A 15954-nucleotide genomic window follows, 5' to 3' on the forward strand; every position below is an offset into this window, starting at 1 on the left:
AGCTGGGGCCTGTTGTTCAAGGACCTGACCCCAGCCTGTCACTCTCACTCCTCTCTGCCCGGCTGGATCGGGTTAGGGGAGGGAGACCTGGACTCGGATCCACCGGGAGGGGGGCGGGCCCTCCATCCGCGGTGATGTGGGGGCGGGCGGCAGGGAACCAGACACCGACGATGAATAAATGATGCCCACTCGCCGCCTGCGACCAGATCGTCACCGCGAGCGCCGGCTGCCTGGCGGGGCAGTCACCGGGCCAACCGCGCCCGGCCCCCCGCGTCGCTGGCTCCCCCCACCTGCGGCCTCGCCCGCCCGGAGCCTCGGGGCGCGAAGATGGCCGGGCAGCAGCGAGGCGCGGGGCCCCTGTGGGCGCTGGGCGGCGTCGCGCTGGGGGTCTGCCTCGCGGGGGCCGCCGGGCAGCTGGTGGAGGTGAGGCGGGGCGGCGTGAGGGGCTCGGGGAGGCTGTGACCGCGTGGCAGAGGGCTGGGGACGCCCTTCTGCCTTGGGAGCTGCCTTTTTCCCTTCCTCCTGCCCTCGGGGACCTGGATTAATGGGGGGACCCCCCCCCCCCCGGGGGGCGTCCAGGGGGGGGGGGGGGGGGGGGACTCAGCCCCCAATCTTAGGGTCCCTGGTCTAATGGGAGGGCACAGCCCCTGACTTCAGGAACATTAGTCGGGTGGGGGAGACTCACCCTGATCATAAGGATTCCAAGTCTGACTGGGGATACAGCCTTGCTCAGTCGCTGGGGGACACAGCCCTTATCCTCTTGCCTTTGTCCTAATGAGGGCGGGGGGTGGGGGGGGGGGGGGTGTAGGGAGAGGCATGATCTTTGGTTTCAGTGACCTCTATCTAGTCTGATAGGGGAGATCTAGTCCCTGATCCTAGGGTCTGCCAGAGGAAAGAGCTTCTGCCTCCAGAGATCCTTCAGGGTCCCCTGCCTAATGGGGGAGACATAGCCTTAGGAAGCAGGCGAGGGCATTCCAAGCTGGAGGGTAGGGGCAGGAAGAGGAGGAGACCCTTTACAGAGCAGCGGTGTGTTGAGTTCAATTCCATGTGGAGCACTTGGCCCTGGAGGGGAGAGGCAGGCAGGCCAGGACCCAGGGACTCACTCGGGGGTCTTACTTGGTCCTGGTGATAATGGAGAGTTGGCAAAGGTCTCTGAGCAGGGGAGAGTTGTGATGGGTCCTGGTGTGGAAGGAGGAGGGTAAGTTGGGAGAGGGCGCACGGCTGAGAGAACTGCGGGGAGGTGCCGTGCCGCCCAGCAAAAGGGAAGGAGGACAGCCCGGGGGGGTTCGGGAGCTCAGCTGGGGCCAGGCAGGGCGGGGAAGGCAAGAATCGGGGCCACCTGCAGCCTCCCTGGCCCCTCCGTACCCCATTCTTGCTGAGCTGAGCAGGGGAGCCAAAGAGGCAGAGCAGACCCAGAATTCTGAAACACGAGGCCAGAGGGAGAAGGCCCAAGAGGCAGGGCCAGGGAGGAGTGGGGGGTTAGAGCCTGTGCAGGCAGAAGCAGAGAGGAGAGGCCAGAAAGACAGAAAGGCAGGAGTCAGCAAGGTGCCCAGGAGAGCCCTCGGGGGCAGGTGCCAGGAGACAGGATGGAGAGGGAGGACAGAGCCTTATCCTGAGGGTCTAAGAAGACACAGCCCTGAATCTGAGGGTCCGAGGGACATGAAGACAGAGCCCTATACCCCGATACTAGCCTGTCCCTGCTGCAGACCAGGGGGTGTGATCAAAATGCTGGGCTGGAGTCGGATGTCAGCTCCAGTGTCCCTGTAAGGGGAGCCAGGCTGGCTTGGGCCCCGCAGAGTGTACCCCTTAGTGGCTGCCCTGAGGCCTCCGGTGCAGAGCTGAGCTGGCCTGGGTGTGGCAGAAGACTGAGGGTGGGTGTTGCATCACTTCTGAGCCAAGGACTCTTCCCCTCAGCCCCCAGGAGCACATCTTCTGCCGGCTCATCAAGGAAAATTGCATTTGGAGTCCATCTGCCTGCCATCTGCCTACAGCCTGAGCAAGGGCCTGGCTGAGCCCAGGGGACCCAGGGAAGCACCAGAGAGATGGGGAGGGCTGAGTCCACGGTACCACCCACCACGATCCCTACAGCCATCATCCTCCATCTGATGGAGGCCGGAGCTCCCAAGCTTTAGAGTTCAGACCCCCCAGCAGTGCCCACCACGAGGAGGTGCCCCACTCTTACGTGTTACCCTCTACCTGAGATCCCTATCAGGGAGAGATCGTAAGCTCAATTCCACCCAGAACAACGCTGGAACAAGGTGTCAGAAGTGGGCTCTCAGCTTCCCCGGGCTCAGAATCCAAGATCTCTTCTCTGGACCTCGGAGTCTTCCAGCCACACAGCCCAGCCAGGCCAGACACACTGAGCCTTAGGACCCCGGCCCTGACTCTACAGACAATATGTCTGACCACACGCTCGTACTCCAACCACACGTGTGCCCCGTACCCACAACTATGTGCCCAAACCCTATGCGCTCCAACCCACACACATGTGCCCTGAACCCCCAGATGTGCCTGACCCCACACACATGTGTCTGACCCTGCAAACGGATCCAGGCCCCTGGGAGGATGCTGAGGAGGGTTATCTTCTTGTCAATTTTCCCACTCTACTTGGGTAGAGAGAGCTTCCCAGAGAACCTTGGAACCACCCCACGTTTAAGTTACAGATGGAGAAACTGAGGCCTAGAGGAAAGGAAACTCCCACCCCAGTTTACCCTGGTTAAGAGAAAAAAGCTGAGGAATCATGTATCAGTCCCAAGCACAGAGATGCCCTGTGTTACCTGGGACAGGTTGCTGATCCTCTCTGAGTGTCCCCAAACATGCCGAAGGGTGGTGTTCATTAGATGAGGAACTTGTGGTAGGTGCCAATCCATGCTCATGTACCAGGGGAAAGACTGGACGGATGGTTGAGTTGTGAGTTGCCTTTCCTTCCCAGAGAGCCAGAAAGGACTCCTCAGGTCGGTCCATATTCAGTTAATCAGGAGACAATGAATTCCACAGATGCCCCAGGGTCCTCTCTCCCTCTAAACGCTAACCGCCTCCCCCCTCCATCCCTCAGCCAAACTTGGTGACAGAGATAGGGTCATATCCCTCTCGGCCCCTTAGGTCAGGGAGAGGTCCTGCCTAGACCCACTAGGACAGGGCTATGTCCCCCAGGGCAGGGCCTTGTTCCCCTAGACCCCCAGGGCAGGGCTGTGTCCCCTCAGTACCCCAGGGCAGGGCCGTGTCCCTAGACACCCAGGGCAGGGCTGTGTCCCACTGGGAAGGTGGGAGGTGGCCTGCTAAGCTCTGCACAGGCTTGTTCCAGTCATGCTTTTAGCTTTCGGCCTCTAGGTGTCGCTGCCTCATTGCAGACAATTTATCTGGTCCTGTCCCAGGAGACTCTGGCCTATCCTTCTGGTCAGAAGAGGTGACTCTGGCAGGATAGGTGACTGTTGAGGTCACCTGGTGGGGGTCCTGGCCAGACAGCCGAGCCACGGGCCCTGAGTCCAGCTTCACAACCCACCCCACACCGAGGGTGCTTGAGAGCAAAGTCCCCCAGGGCAGCACAGGCCTTGCCTTGTCTCTGGCCTTGGTCCTGAGACCCCATCTGCCTGTGGGGCCCAGGACTGGAGCAGGAAGAGACCAGCAGGCTGCCGGAAGGGGCCTTGAACCTCATTGGGACAAGCCATCCACCTTTGACCCTTCAGGCCTTGGTGTCCTCAAGCATCCCAAGTACCCTTGTACTCCAGGTCCCTGGCTCCATGGTTCTGGAGCTGCTTTCTTCCCTTGCTCTAAATCCGGAACTTCCCAAGGTCTAGGACGTTGACTGTGAATGTCGAAGACTCTAGATTCTAGGAGATTCCAAAACACTTGCGCTGAGTCCTTGCTGAAACCTGGGCCTCTCTCGGCCCAGCCCCAGCCCCCGGCCTCTGCCTGGCTCATTCTTCTCTCTCCTGACCTGCAGCCCAGCACGGCCCCGCCCAAGCCCAAGCCGCCCCCATTGACCAAGGAGACCGTGGTGTTCTGGGACATGCGCCTCTGGCACGTGGTGGGCATCTTCTCGCTCTTCGTGTTGTCCATCAGTGAGTAGCTGCTCCCCGCCCTCTACCACCCCACGCCACCCCCTGCACCCCGCCCCCGGCGCCACCCCCAGGGGCTCAGAGCAGCAATTCCGGGCAGTACAAGCAGGCCAGTCGCCCGCAGGAGGCCCACTGTGGTTTCTGGCACCTCCTGATCTACACAAAGTCCCTGTGGAGGGCTGACAGGCTGGTGGTGACCTGAAGTATTCTGCCCAACTGGGACACAGCCACATGGCAATTACGGTAATTACAGGGGACTCCACTGAACCAGGATGAGGACGTGTCATTTTTCCCTATCGCTGGCCTCCTGATGCTTCTCCTGCTGTTTGGCCAGGCTTAAAGGGCCCACACCCAGAAGCCCCAGCAAGGCCATCCTTGGCCGCAGCCCAGCCTGGAGGCTCCCCAGACACCCGGCAGATGTGGCTCCCAGGCTGCAAACCCTGCCTTGTCAGATCCCGTCCCCCTGGAATGACCCACACCCGCCTCCGTTAAGAGCAAGGGACCCCTTCCTCTCCTGGGACTGAGTTGCTTGACTCCAGCTCGCAACAGAGATGGGCTTGGCGTGCCCCCTTCGGCCCTTCCAGAGCAGGGGTCTGGAGTTGGAGAAAGAGGGCAGAGAAATGTCGGTGGATAGGGAGACCACCAGGGTGCAAAGCAGAGTCCGACGAAGGTTCCTACACGTCAGAGGTTTGGGGGAGACGCAGGCAACGAAGGGACAGAAAACCCCCTCGCCCTGCACAAGCTTCATGGAGGAGGGTCCTCTCCGCTGCGGATGCGTGTGGGGACGCATGCGGTTTGGCTGGGTAGGCTGCCCCCCCAAGAATTCCAGGCAGAGGGCATGGTGCGGGCAGAGCAGGGACTGAATGGCCTCCACACAAGGTCTCAGGTGACCCCTAGAGGACTTTTACTGTGTGCCCCCCAAGTCGGATAAGTTCGAGCTGGAGCTGGCTCAGGATGAGGTCCCCTGGAGGGCAGCGCCACAGCAGAGGGCCCACCCAGATGTGAGGACTCTGAGGGAGACAGGGACATATGATTTGCATCTGTTTCTCCTGGCACCAGAAAGGCCCTCCTTATGGGAAAGTCTCCACGCACACCCCCACCACCATTTCTTCATGGCTGGGGTGGGAGCAGGATCTGAGCAAGGGGCTGCATTTCATTCCTAGCCCAGGTGAGAATCAGTCAGGCGTCTCTCTGGAGGCCCTACTGACACACCGTTGTGGCTACAGCCCCAGCCCAGGTGCTCAGAGAGGAAACTGTGCCCCCCAGCCCGCAGCACCAAGAGCATCTGCCCATAAGGAGCAGTTCAGGGTGCGTGTCCAGGGAGCAGCTCCGGGGCACTCCACGGAGCAGGGGTGAAGGCACTGAGGGGCCTCTAAACACAGAACGGCCTCTCCAGACTCTGCTGGGCCCCGGACAGTGGAGGTGCCCAGGGCCACACAAGAAAGTTGCAATGACAGACCCGAAGAGGGGCTTGGACATGAAGCACGCAGACCAGCCCCTACTCCTCACCCTGCTTCCTAGGAAAGAGGAAGGGAGAGTAAGGGAGAGTCCCAAAGTCTTCTGAGCAGCAGGGCACCACTTGTTACCTTCCATGCAGGGCTCCATGCAGGGCCCTAGGGAGTAGGGATGGCATCTCCCGGAGAGGAAACCTCTTTCCTGCTTTCCCGGCTGCTTGGGCCCAGAACCTCGTGCAGAGGGGCTGGGGTTGGGTGGGGGTGCCTCTGGGGGTCCTTCCAGCCTGGGGACTCACATTCCAAGCCCCTGCCTGGGCCCTGGGACTCGATCCAAAACACATGGTTTTTTTCCCTTCGTTGAAGAGAAGTGACTGGGCCAGGCTGGGTGGGGCAGGCAAGGGGCGGTGTGTGGGCCCTGCTCCAGCTGCCAATGGCTGAGCTCCCTTCAAAGCTGAGGCCTCATAGAGCCTGGGACCAGCCTCTGTGGAGAACCTGAGTAAGCACGGTCAGAGGACGTGCCTGGTGGGGTGGCTGGAAGAGACGGCCCAAGCCGGTAGGACTAGGGCCATAGGCCTACACACAAGGGTCTGGAGAAGACCAGAACCCAGCTCTCCGGATAAGAAAGGTTTGCCGTTTACCCCTGGACAGCAAGGTACAGACCTACTGCTGGGGCCTCGTGCAGCCCCCCAGAGTGCCCGGATGCTGTTAGCTCCCCCTACCCACCCATTCGGGAGTCTAGTTCTGTCCTCAGCAGCAAAGGCTTCGAGGCCATCTCATGCATGTATGCATTCCTTCCTTCCTTCCTTGTTTTTCATTCCATGAACCTGGGGGAGACTTAGCGGGGCCACGATATTTGGCTGAAAGAGTCACACCAGTTGACTCCAAAGGGTGCTCCAGCCCTGGCTACATTGGTCTGATGCATCTTCCCTAAAATAGGCCTGGCTTGTCCCGCTTGGCCGTCCTGCCCCCAGGAGTCTGCCAGGAAGTTATGTCTTGTCATCTGATTTATAATAGGAAGCAGCCCCGTCCCCTCCCCTGAGGCTGGGGCCAAGGTGGTCAGACTGTGGGGCCTTAGAAAAATAAACTCAGTCCAGCCGGGCCCTGGCAGCCCAGCACTGCCCTGCCCATCACTAGACAGTCCAGCTTCGTTCCCTGGCCCAGCTCGCGTGGGCACAGCTGCCCTGAGCCGGAAAACCGCTCCTGGAATAACTGTGGGAGGTGAACGCCCCAGGGCAGGGTCTGTACCCTCTCGTGGGCTCTCGTGGGCTCTCACGGCCAAGAGGAGCTCAGGCTTGTCCTCAGGGGGGTTGAGGAGGACACAGCTACGTCCTCCAGTGTCTGAGGTCCTCTCAGGAGCCTGGGGAGGAAAACCTAGGAATTACTAGGAGCTGAGAGACCTGGGTGGGAACACAGGACAGCCTCCAGGTAGCTGTAGCGTGAGTCACCGTGCAGTCCTCTGCCCTGCCCTCCAGGGGCCTCCATCGAGTCAGAAACTGAGACCAGTGACATGATTTAGGATCCAGGGCAAAACGAAAGTATGAGACCCCTTGTTCACAAATTGCTAAGAACATTGACGGCAGAGCATTAAGCCAAGCGCGAGGCCCTTCCAAGAGCGGGCCCCCGTGTGAAGCCAGTCCTGCTCTGGAAATTGCTGAGCTGACCTCGGAAATCCCAGAGCCCACAGGGGTTCTGTCCAAACACAGAGCCTTCTGCCAGAGTCTCTTGGGTGAGACACATTTAGGTAGATGAAGGCAGGTCTGCAATGTGGGCACCATTCCTGGGGTGTCTGAGCTCCAGCCTCGGCCAGGCCTGCTCTGTCGTCCCTACAGTTATCACTCTGTGCTGTGTCTTCAACTGCCGTGTGCCACGGACCCGGAAGGAGATCGAAGCCCGGTACCTGCAGCGAAAGGCAGCCAAGATGTACACGGACAAACTGGAGACTGTGCCGCCCCTCAACGAGCTCACAGAAATCCCCGGAGGTGAGCAGACCGGGGAGGGGCCCCCAGCTGCACCACCGCCTGTCCCTGCCGAGCCAGCCAGACCCTCAGTCCTGCCACCAAGAGTGGCCCTGCTCCCCGCCTCTGCCCCAAACCTGTCCCTGGAGACCAGAGCACAGAAATGGGCCCGAGTGAGAGAGACCCAGAGGCAAGTAACACCCGGAGTTCTTCTGCAGGCAGGAGAAGTTCGGTAGGAAGGAAGAAGTGAAGGGCTGGATGTGGGAGGCTCTGGTGGGGGCCCTAGGACCCTGCCTCACTCCTGCTACCTGCCTTTCCTCTACCCCACAGAGGATAAGAAGAAGAAGAAGAAGGATAGTGTGGACACAGTGGCCATCAAGGTAGAGGAGGATGAAAAGAATGAGGCCAAGAAGAAGAAAGGAGAAAAATGAGAAGGGCTTCCTGGAGGTGGCAGCTGGGGCTGGATAGCCCTGGGGCTCAAGTCCAGGCCAGGGTCCAGGCACCTCGGACTCCAAGCTCACACGTGGACCACAGAGGTTGCAGAACACCCTCTTCTCAGCTCCGACAGGGTGGCTGAGGCCCCATCGTTACGGCCCGTCAGGGGCAGAGACAGGACTGCCTCAGGTGTCCTGCCTCCCGGCATGGACTCAGCTCCTGTCGCCTCACCCATGTGGCTGTTCAGCCAACGTGGTCTCTGGCCACTGTTGCCCTGCAGATCCAGATCACACCCACCCGGACGTGCCTCTGTCCCTTCCGTCAGGAACAGCAGTGGCTCTACAGGGTTGACGGGAAGCAGTTTCCTCTCTCCGAAGGGGATGGCCAAACTGGATGGGCTGCAGTGTGAGGCCATGCCCAGAACAGCCACAAGGAGGCAGAGGGTGTCTGGGGGAAGCTTCAGCTCTCAGACCTGGCTAGACAGCAGCCCTGGTGGCCAGAAAACTGTTCTAGGCCCCATGGGGGTGCTGGCCAGGATGGTGAACAGAGAGGCCCAGAGGCAGGGGCTCCAGCCCAGCAGATACCCTGTGCCGAGCAACTGCGATGGAGTGGAGGCTGCTGGGGGCCTGAGCGGAAGGCCTGGGGGCTCAGGGCTGGGAGCTGCAGGGCTGGGTCAGGGGTGCAGAAGGCTGAGACCAGCAGGCCAAAGGGAGAGGGGAAGAAAGCTGGTACTTGGGCTCCATCTTGGGGATCCAGGGAATCAAGAAGCCCAGGGGAGGTTTGGGCCATGCTGGCGGTCCCTTCTCTGTGGTGGCGGTGGGGAGGGGGTGTCAGGGCCCTAGGGGATCATCGCAGAGGGCAGTTAGGGGCCGGCCACCCCCCCCGCTTGTGAAACAGAACAGCACACAGCTTCCTCCTCTACCATCTCAGCTCTCATGCCTCAAAACATCACTGCTGTCCCGAAGGGGAAGGCCCAAATACCACCTAGAGACTGAATCTTTGGGGACGGGACACTCAGAGGGGCTTCCAGATGGCAGCGAACCTCTGCTGAGGCGCTCAGGTCTGAGCCTGCAAACCAGAGGCTCCTGAGCTGGGGAAGCTGCTGGAAAATCTCTCGCTGCCTCGGCAGCCTGCAGACACTTGTAAATAAAGCTGAGTGCCTTCTCGTACCCGAGTGACCTGAGATGACCCCTCGGGACGCCCTATCCCTGAAGCATTTATGTGCAGGGTGACGTGGCAGTGACGGGTGGCACCGGCCAGGCTGAAGCTCCCTCCCCTGACTATTCTCCCAGGCTGAGTTAGGATGAGCTGGAGGGAGAGGTGGAGGCCGAGAGAGGCAGAGGGACAGCCGCAGCCAGCTGGGCATTAAAATGGGGGAGGAAGCCGCCCGCTCTCCGCTCCCCTCCCCTCCACTTTGTGGCTTTCAGTAGGCCTTCCGTGGCCTGAGCCTTGTGCTGGGGACACGGAGGAGTCAAATCTGGATTCTGACCTACAGCTGGATCACTGTTCTACAAGAAGACGCGAGTCTACAGGCAGACACGAGTCACGGAGCAGCGAGGGGGCAGAGAAATTGCAGAGGACCCGCTGTGGGCGCTGAGAGTTCAGTCCGCCAGGCAGGAACACTGACTCTGCCCTCAGGGTCCAGCCTTATGGGCTTCTCATACAGCAGGTTCAGGCTGTGGCAAAGGTCATTAGACCCATACAGGCCAGGGCCCTCCTGTGTGGCCCAGGCAACAGAGGCCCAGAGGAGCAGGGGCCACTTGAAGTCAAACAGAGAACCAGCTGGTAAAGCCTCGGGGGTCCAGGCCTGAGCTCCATCTGCCCTGCCAGCTGCTCCCTGGCCTCTGCCCCGGGGTGTCCGCTGCTCTTTTATGGACAGGCATGGCTGCTGGCGGATAATGTCTGGTCCCAGTGGGCACCTGCCCCAGTCTCTAGGCAGGGGGCGGGGCCGGACGATCAGAGTTCACTATGGTGCTTCAGGACAATGACAGGGTGTGTTCCAGCCACCAAAGTCAAGCAAAGTATCACAGAAAAGAACACACTCACCTGCGGGGCCCAGACAGAGCTGCACCTTTACCCCAGCCTCACTCTGCGTCCTGGCAGCCCAGCTTGAGCCCGGACAGAACACTCTAGGCCATCCATCACCCCAGCATCATCCCTATACACTCCCACCTTCTGCAAGAGCCACCCCAAACCTAGAGATGGAGGCAGACCCGGGGGGGGGGGGGCTCTGCGCTTTTCAATAGAGACGGTCTGGAGTCCCCCCATGAAACCCCCGTGTGGCTTGCTCACCTCCCGCTCGAGCGCACCCAGGAAGGAGGAGGCTTGTGGAAGAAAAGTGTTTAATTGAGCAGCCCATCTCTGCCCCACTTTGCGGGGCTGGGAGAGCTACACCTGCAGCCTTCTGGGCTCAGAGGGGGAGGACGGCACCCCCCCAGGGACGGCACAAGGGTGTCAGAGGGCAACGAGGAGGCTGAGGGGCAGTGCTAGCACCAGGAGCAGGGCCCTGGACGGGGCTGGCAGGGCCTGCCCATTGACGCGTTCCCAGATCCAGTGACGGTAGGAGGTGACCTGTAGGTAGATGGGCGGGGCCTTGCTCTTTTCGCAACCTGGGCCCCAGCTCACCAGTCCCACCAGGTACCACGTGGTGTCCACAGGACAGACCAGGGGCTCACCGCTTATCTCCTGTGGGGAGGGGTGGCGGAACAAAAAGGGTCAGGGGAGCCAGGTGTGGCTGGAGGGAGACCTGCCCCAGCTCAAGGACAAGCAGGGACCTCGCAGCACATCTCTCCCACAGCCCCCCACCGCCCTGCCCGGGGGGTGCCCTCGAGATCCAGACTCAGGAGACCCTCCCTCAGAGGGGTTCATCTCCCCTCTCTCATGCCAGGTCCCGACCCCCCGTCTTCCCACCGCCCCCCCTTCTCTCTCACCCCTCCCTCCGTGCTCCTGTCCCTTCCCCTTCCAGCCCCGCTGCCCTGCACCCCAGCACCCCTCCTGGCCATGCACCCTTGGAGGTGAGGGAGCACGAAGAGGAGCACTCACATAGCAGAAGTGTTCCCTGTCGGAGTCCTCGGCACAAACCATCTGGGAGTCCACGATCTGGACCATAGAGGGGACTTTGGAAAACTTGTGGTAGAACTGGTTGCATTTTTTGTTGCTCAGGATGGTGACCTCCTTCTCCTGAATGGTCCGGAACTGGGGCCACATGCCTGTGGGGCAGGCCCCCCCCCAGCTCAGGCTTGGTGCTCTCACGGCTGCAAGCCTGGCGGCCCTCCTCCCTGCTCCTGGCCGCTCCACCAACCTCTCAAATGGCCCCCCATGGACAGCTTGGAACAGGCTGCCCTCAGTCTGGCCTTGCTGGGTCTGCTCTCACCCCGGCAGAGTCCAGTCCGCGGGGTCCGTTCCTGCCTCAGCGGCTTGGCTTCTGACCCTTCTGCTCCCGAGGCCTGCCCGGCCCCACGCCGGTCCAACTCTCCGCTTTGCTCAAGCCCTCCCCAAAGGCCTCTTCTGCCCTCACTAGCCCAGACCCCCCCTCTGTGGGCCCCAGGCACTGTGTGCTTCTCTCTCTCCTCCTCCTCCTCCCCCTCCTCCCTCTCACCAGTGTGTCTTTGTCTCTAGCCAGGAGGCCCTGGGGGACAGACTTCCAACCATCCCCAGCCGTTCCCCAGATAGGCCACAGGCAGGAAAGACAAACAGCCACCCCCACCCCCAGGGTGGAGCTGCTCTTTTTAGGCAAGTCGGCTCGGTGAAGCCACAGGCAAGAGCACCTCTCTTGTGAAAAAGAGGAGCTCCCTAAATGGACTGGGCACTCGTCAGACTCCTAAAGAAATGCCCCCTGGGGGGGCCTGGGATGACAGGCTGCTCTTCGGGCCTTGCTCCATCCCTTGGGGGGACAAAGGGATTGAGGCCCACTGGGGGCAGGAGGCAGCCACACGTGGATTCTGAGTGACTCCCAGCCTTTGGGTGCGGACTGCCCTTAACCAACCATGTGAGGCGTCAGGGGATCTTTTTACAGAACCTCGTTCATGGCACTGCAAGATGTCCTGCTTCAAGTCCTGATGTCCTACGACTGCGTGCAGTCAGCAAGATATTACTCTCCACTCCCTCTGCCTTCAAGGAAGTCCTGTTTACATGCCCCGGCCTGGGGCGGGGGGTTCATGGGCACTCTGGGGCCTCTAAGGCCTGAACGGCCACGGAGCACTCACTGCCGAGACCCCCAAGGGGAAGGAGGTGAGAGCCGGACAAGAAGATGTCTCAGACCCGGGCCTGCACCTGGGTCCTCTCCCACACGCTCCCCACCCACCCAGTCTGGGGAGGCTCTGACTCACCATCAACCCTGGGGAGTCCCCAGCCTGTCACAGTGCAGACAGAGTGATCCTTCACCTGGAAGTCCAAGTTAGGCAGGCAGATGGGCCAGACGTACGTGTTGTACTTGAGTGCCCATGCAAGCTTGACAAGGGCAATGTTGTTGGCCTGGCCCACCCAGGACCAGTACCGATGAGACTGGTACCTCTCGTTCACGATGACCTGGAGTGCCGGAACGTCGGCGGTAGTCTGAGATATCTGGTCAATCCTTGGGCTCCCTGCCCGCACTGAATAGATAAAATCATTCCTGGGAGAACCACGAGGGGGGTCTGTCATCAGCTCCAGGCACCCCACCCCCGCCCCCACCCCACTGTTGTACTCTGAGCAAACCCAGGCAGGCCACCCACCTGCTTCAAGCCCCCCGAGCCTTTCTCTCACGACAGATGTGGACAGGGCCCTGCGCACAGACCGTGTGGTCCAGCTTTCACAACAACCCTTGACTTTGTGGAGAGGAAAACCGAGGCTCAGAGGAGCCCAGCAAACAGCTCAAGGCTACACAGCTAGGAAGTGGCAGAGCTGGGATGTGGACCATTTTTCTCTGGTTCCAAACTCTGGACTCTCTGTCTGGCAGCCCGTGCTGGGCCCTGGAAGTGACAGGGGCCCAACACACTCAATCAAGGCAAGCATCCGTGGCCTCGCCCTCCAGCCTCCTTTCCCGGCATGCCCCTGAAGTCTCCACCTCGGCCTTCAGGCGTGGAGCATGCTTTTCCGTGGTCAGCCCTCGAAGCCAGCATGGATGTTGCATCCGGGCTGCTGCCCTGGCCCCCTGGAACATGTGCAGCCCCCTCTCTTGTCCCCACACTGCCCAGACTCCCCTGTCTTCTCATCTGTGTTTCCTGGCACCCCAAGAGGAGTGATGTGTCCCCTCCCTGCCCCCAGCACCCAGGCCGGGGCCTGGCTCCAGAGGAACGTCAAAGGCTTTGAGTCGAACGAGGAAGAAATGAGTAAGTAAAGCAAAGGGTGTGAAACAAAAGAACTGGGAGCTCTTTTCTGTGGACAGGAGGAAGGAGGCCTGCCCTGTGGCTTCCAAGCCCCCCCCCCCCACCCCCGTCCTATCTGTGGCATGACAGCTCAGGACAGGGGAGCCAGGTGAGGGGAGCAAGCACCCGGCTTGAATCCAGAAGGAATCTGCAGGACTCAGCCTCCACCTGCTAAGAGCTGAAGTGGGACTGAGGCTGGGCCCATGGGGTTCTGCAGAGGCCACAGTTGCTGCCGAGGGACCAGCTGCCAGGAATGACTGGGCCCCAGTGGCTCCAGACGCCTTTCTACCCACCAACCTAGGTCCCAACTCACCGGATCAGGCAGTGGGCCACGGTCAGCACCCACTGGGAGGCAATGAGGGTGCCTGCACAGATATGTGTGCCATTGGCCCGCACACTGACCATCCACGGCCACCGTCGAGCCATGGCCTCCGGGTCCCTGAGGGTGGGGTCTTCCTCAAAGGAGGAGCCGCAGGCTGAGGAGGAAGGTGAGAGTTTGATGCAGGATGGGACCTTCCAGCCCCATCGCAAGTCGCCTTCCCACCCCTCCCCTCAGCCCGATTTCCCGCCTCTCGGGCTGCTGGCCCACGCTCATGCGGTGATTCTCTTTCCCCACTGGTCACCCTGTTATGATGCTGTGCACGTGAGGACTGAGGTCTGCAGTCTCCAAAGGGCCTCAGTGCTCCCCAAGTAATCCCTCTCTCTGGTCCCAGGCCCCAGGGCATTCCCAGCCACCAGCCTGGTGCAGCACTGGCCCCTTTGTCCTGGCCGAGAAGCCCCTGAGCTCTGGCCAGAACCTCCAGAAACTCATCCATGTTTCCATCTGGCTCCCCCTACTTTGGCCAAAGCAGACCCCTCTCCCTCCTCTGGGAACCCCTCCTGTGAGTCAGTGAGGAAAACAAACCAGACGACCCAAGAGAAAAAGGAGCCACGTGCATGAACAGACACATCCCGAGGAGGGAACCCCAGCAGCCAGCCAACACAGAAGCTGTTCAGCCCTGTGAGTCCTCAGGGAAATGCAGACTTGCATCACAGTGAGGTTCCGCTCCACCCCACCTGCCAGGCCAACTCCAGGGTCCCTGACACCATGTATTGGTGAGGATTACCGCCCCCGACCGCCCACTCCCCGCTGGAGCGAGTGTCAGCGCGTGCAGCCACTTTGGAAAAAGTTTTCAAACTGAAGATGCACATCTCCGACCTCACAGCAGCCCCCCTCCAGGGTTTTTCCAGGGAGATTCGTGGATTGTGAGATGAAGGTGCATGGGCCAAGACCAGCGTTTGCCAAGGCTAACATAGGAGAGGGGAGGTCTGCACGCACTGGGTCCTGTGGGAGAGCCTTTCTGTGGCAGCTAAACTGTGTGCATGGAGTTCCAGGATAAGGAGTGATTCCGCGGGTCTCTGTTCAACATGCTGGAGGGCCACTGCTGCAAGGCTCCCACCCCAAGACTCCCTGAAACCTATCCTGGAGATCCCCTAAGTCCTTGGCTGGAAGCCTGGGTCAGTTCAGGGACGCAGGGACATGCAGCCCGCCGCAGGCTCCGCCAACTTTCCTGGCCTCCTACCTCACCAGGATGGGGGCCTGGCCCACGGTAGATGCTCAATGAACCCTTGGAAAAGGAACGTCTCTTCCCACTTCTCCCTGCCCTTCCTCCTCCGCGCCCTCCGTCCCTAGGGGTCAGAGGTCCTCAAGACTGCCCCGCATCCTCCTCCCCCGGGGAGTCCATAGTACTCACTGGGAAATAAGCTGATGCCTTCTTTCGAAACAGGGCTGGTCTGGAGGGTCAAGGGCGGCGACAGGACGGTGGGGGCCTGGCGAGGAAGGCGAGGCCCGCCTGAGGGGCAGGTGGCAGTGGGTGCACAGGGGACGCCAGGGTCGGCCGGAGCAGGCTTGGAGGGTGTCCCGGGAGTCTGGTCCGCCAGGCGGCCTGCGGAAGGACACAGAGGGGTCAGACGAAGCCCGGTGAGGGCCCAGACGAGGCCCGGTGAGGGCCCGGGGGAGGCGGACGGGGAGCGGGACGGGGCTTACCAGCGGGCCTCAGCAGCAGCAGCACCAGCAGCAGCAGCAGCACAACGGCAGAGGCCCTGCGGCCCTGGGGGCCCTGCCTGCGGGCCCGCTTCCTGCACTGACGCTCCATTGGGAGTAGCCGCTTCTGCGCCGCGGTGCTCCTCTCGCGACGGCGCCCCCAGTCGGCCTCCCGCGCAGGCGTCTGCTGCGTGGGGAATGCGGGCGCCCCCCAGTGGCCACCCTCGGTGGCGCTCCCCGTGTCCGCCCGGCCCGCGGGCGCCCCCTACTGATTGGCCTCCCTTCCACCCTCACTGTGTCAGGGCCCCAGGGCGCGAGCTACCGCTGGCGCCGCGGGGCCACGCGCTTTCTGGAGTCCCTCGGGCTACCCGCAGCCAGTTCCTGCACCTCCTCCCTCCTGCAGCCCACTTGCCCTGCTGGGGCCTGCTTCCACCCTTCCCCTGGTGACATGAGACCCGGCCCCTGGGGCTGGCCTCCAGGGTCTTCAAGTGGCCCGCCTGCCCCTTAGCCTGCTGACTACTGTAGGGCTTTGACCCCGGGGCACTGCAATTGATCAGATGGAAAGGTTTTCAGGAATGATTTTTTGAAGATTAAAATTTTAAGCAGCAATCCCCTCCCCCCTCCCCCCCCCCCCCCGACCATTCAGCAAATGCTCTTCTCTTATAGATCCATCCGCTTCGGAAA

The 15954-nt window shown here is 61.3% G+C and overlaps 2 protein-coding genes across 2 annotated transcripts; one reads left to right on the forward strand and one right to left on the reverse strand.

The window, feature by feature from the left end:
- The first annotated feature begins 179 nt into the window (after positions 1 to 179).
- TMIE (transmembrane inner ear) lies at positions 180 to 9076 on the forward strand. Its single transcript, XM_040445140.1, has 4 exons — positions 180 to 423; positions 3944 to 4061; positions 7342 to 7491; positions 7798 to 9076. Exons 1-4 carry the CDS (start codon positions 328 to 330, stop codon positions 7896 to 7898), a joined length of 465 nt encoding a protein of 154 aa, XP_040301074.1. The 5' UTR covers positions 180 to 327; the 3' UTR covers positions 7899 to 9076.
- Positions 9077 to 10227: 1151 nt separating this feature from the next.
- LOC121011114 (probable threonine protease PRSS50) lies at positions 10228 to 15438 on the reverse strand. The gene is made up of 6 exons (XM_040445139.1): positions 15274 to 15438; positions 14981 to 15172; positions 13561 to 13723; positions 12231 to 12514; positions 10945 to 11111; positions 10228 to 10587 (listed from the first exon to the last, which is right to left on the reverse strand). The coding sequence occupies exons 1-6, from the start codon at positions 15380 to 15382 to the stop codon at positions 10357 to 10359; spliced, it is 1146 nt and encodes a 381-aa protein (XP_040301073.1). The 5' UTR covers positions 15383 to 15438; the 3' UTR covers positions 10228 to 10356.
- Between the last annotated feature and the right edge of the window lie 516 nt (positions 15439 to 15954).

Source organism: Herpailurus yagouaroundi, unplaced genomic scaffold (genome assembly GCF_014898765.1).
Source record: "Herpailurus yagouaroundi ecotype Mexico unplaced genomic scaffold, PumYag 193, whole genome shotgun sequence".
NCBI classification, from domain to species: Eukaryota; Metazoa; Chordata; class Mammalia; order Carnivora; family Felidae; genus Herpailurus; species Herpailurus yagouaroundi.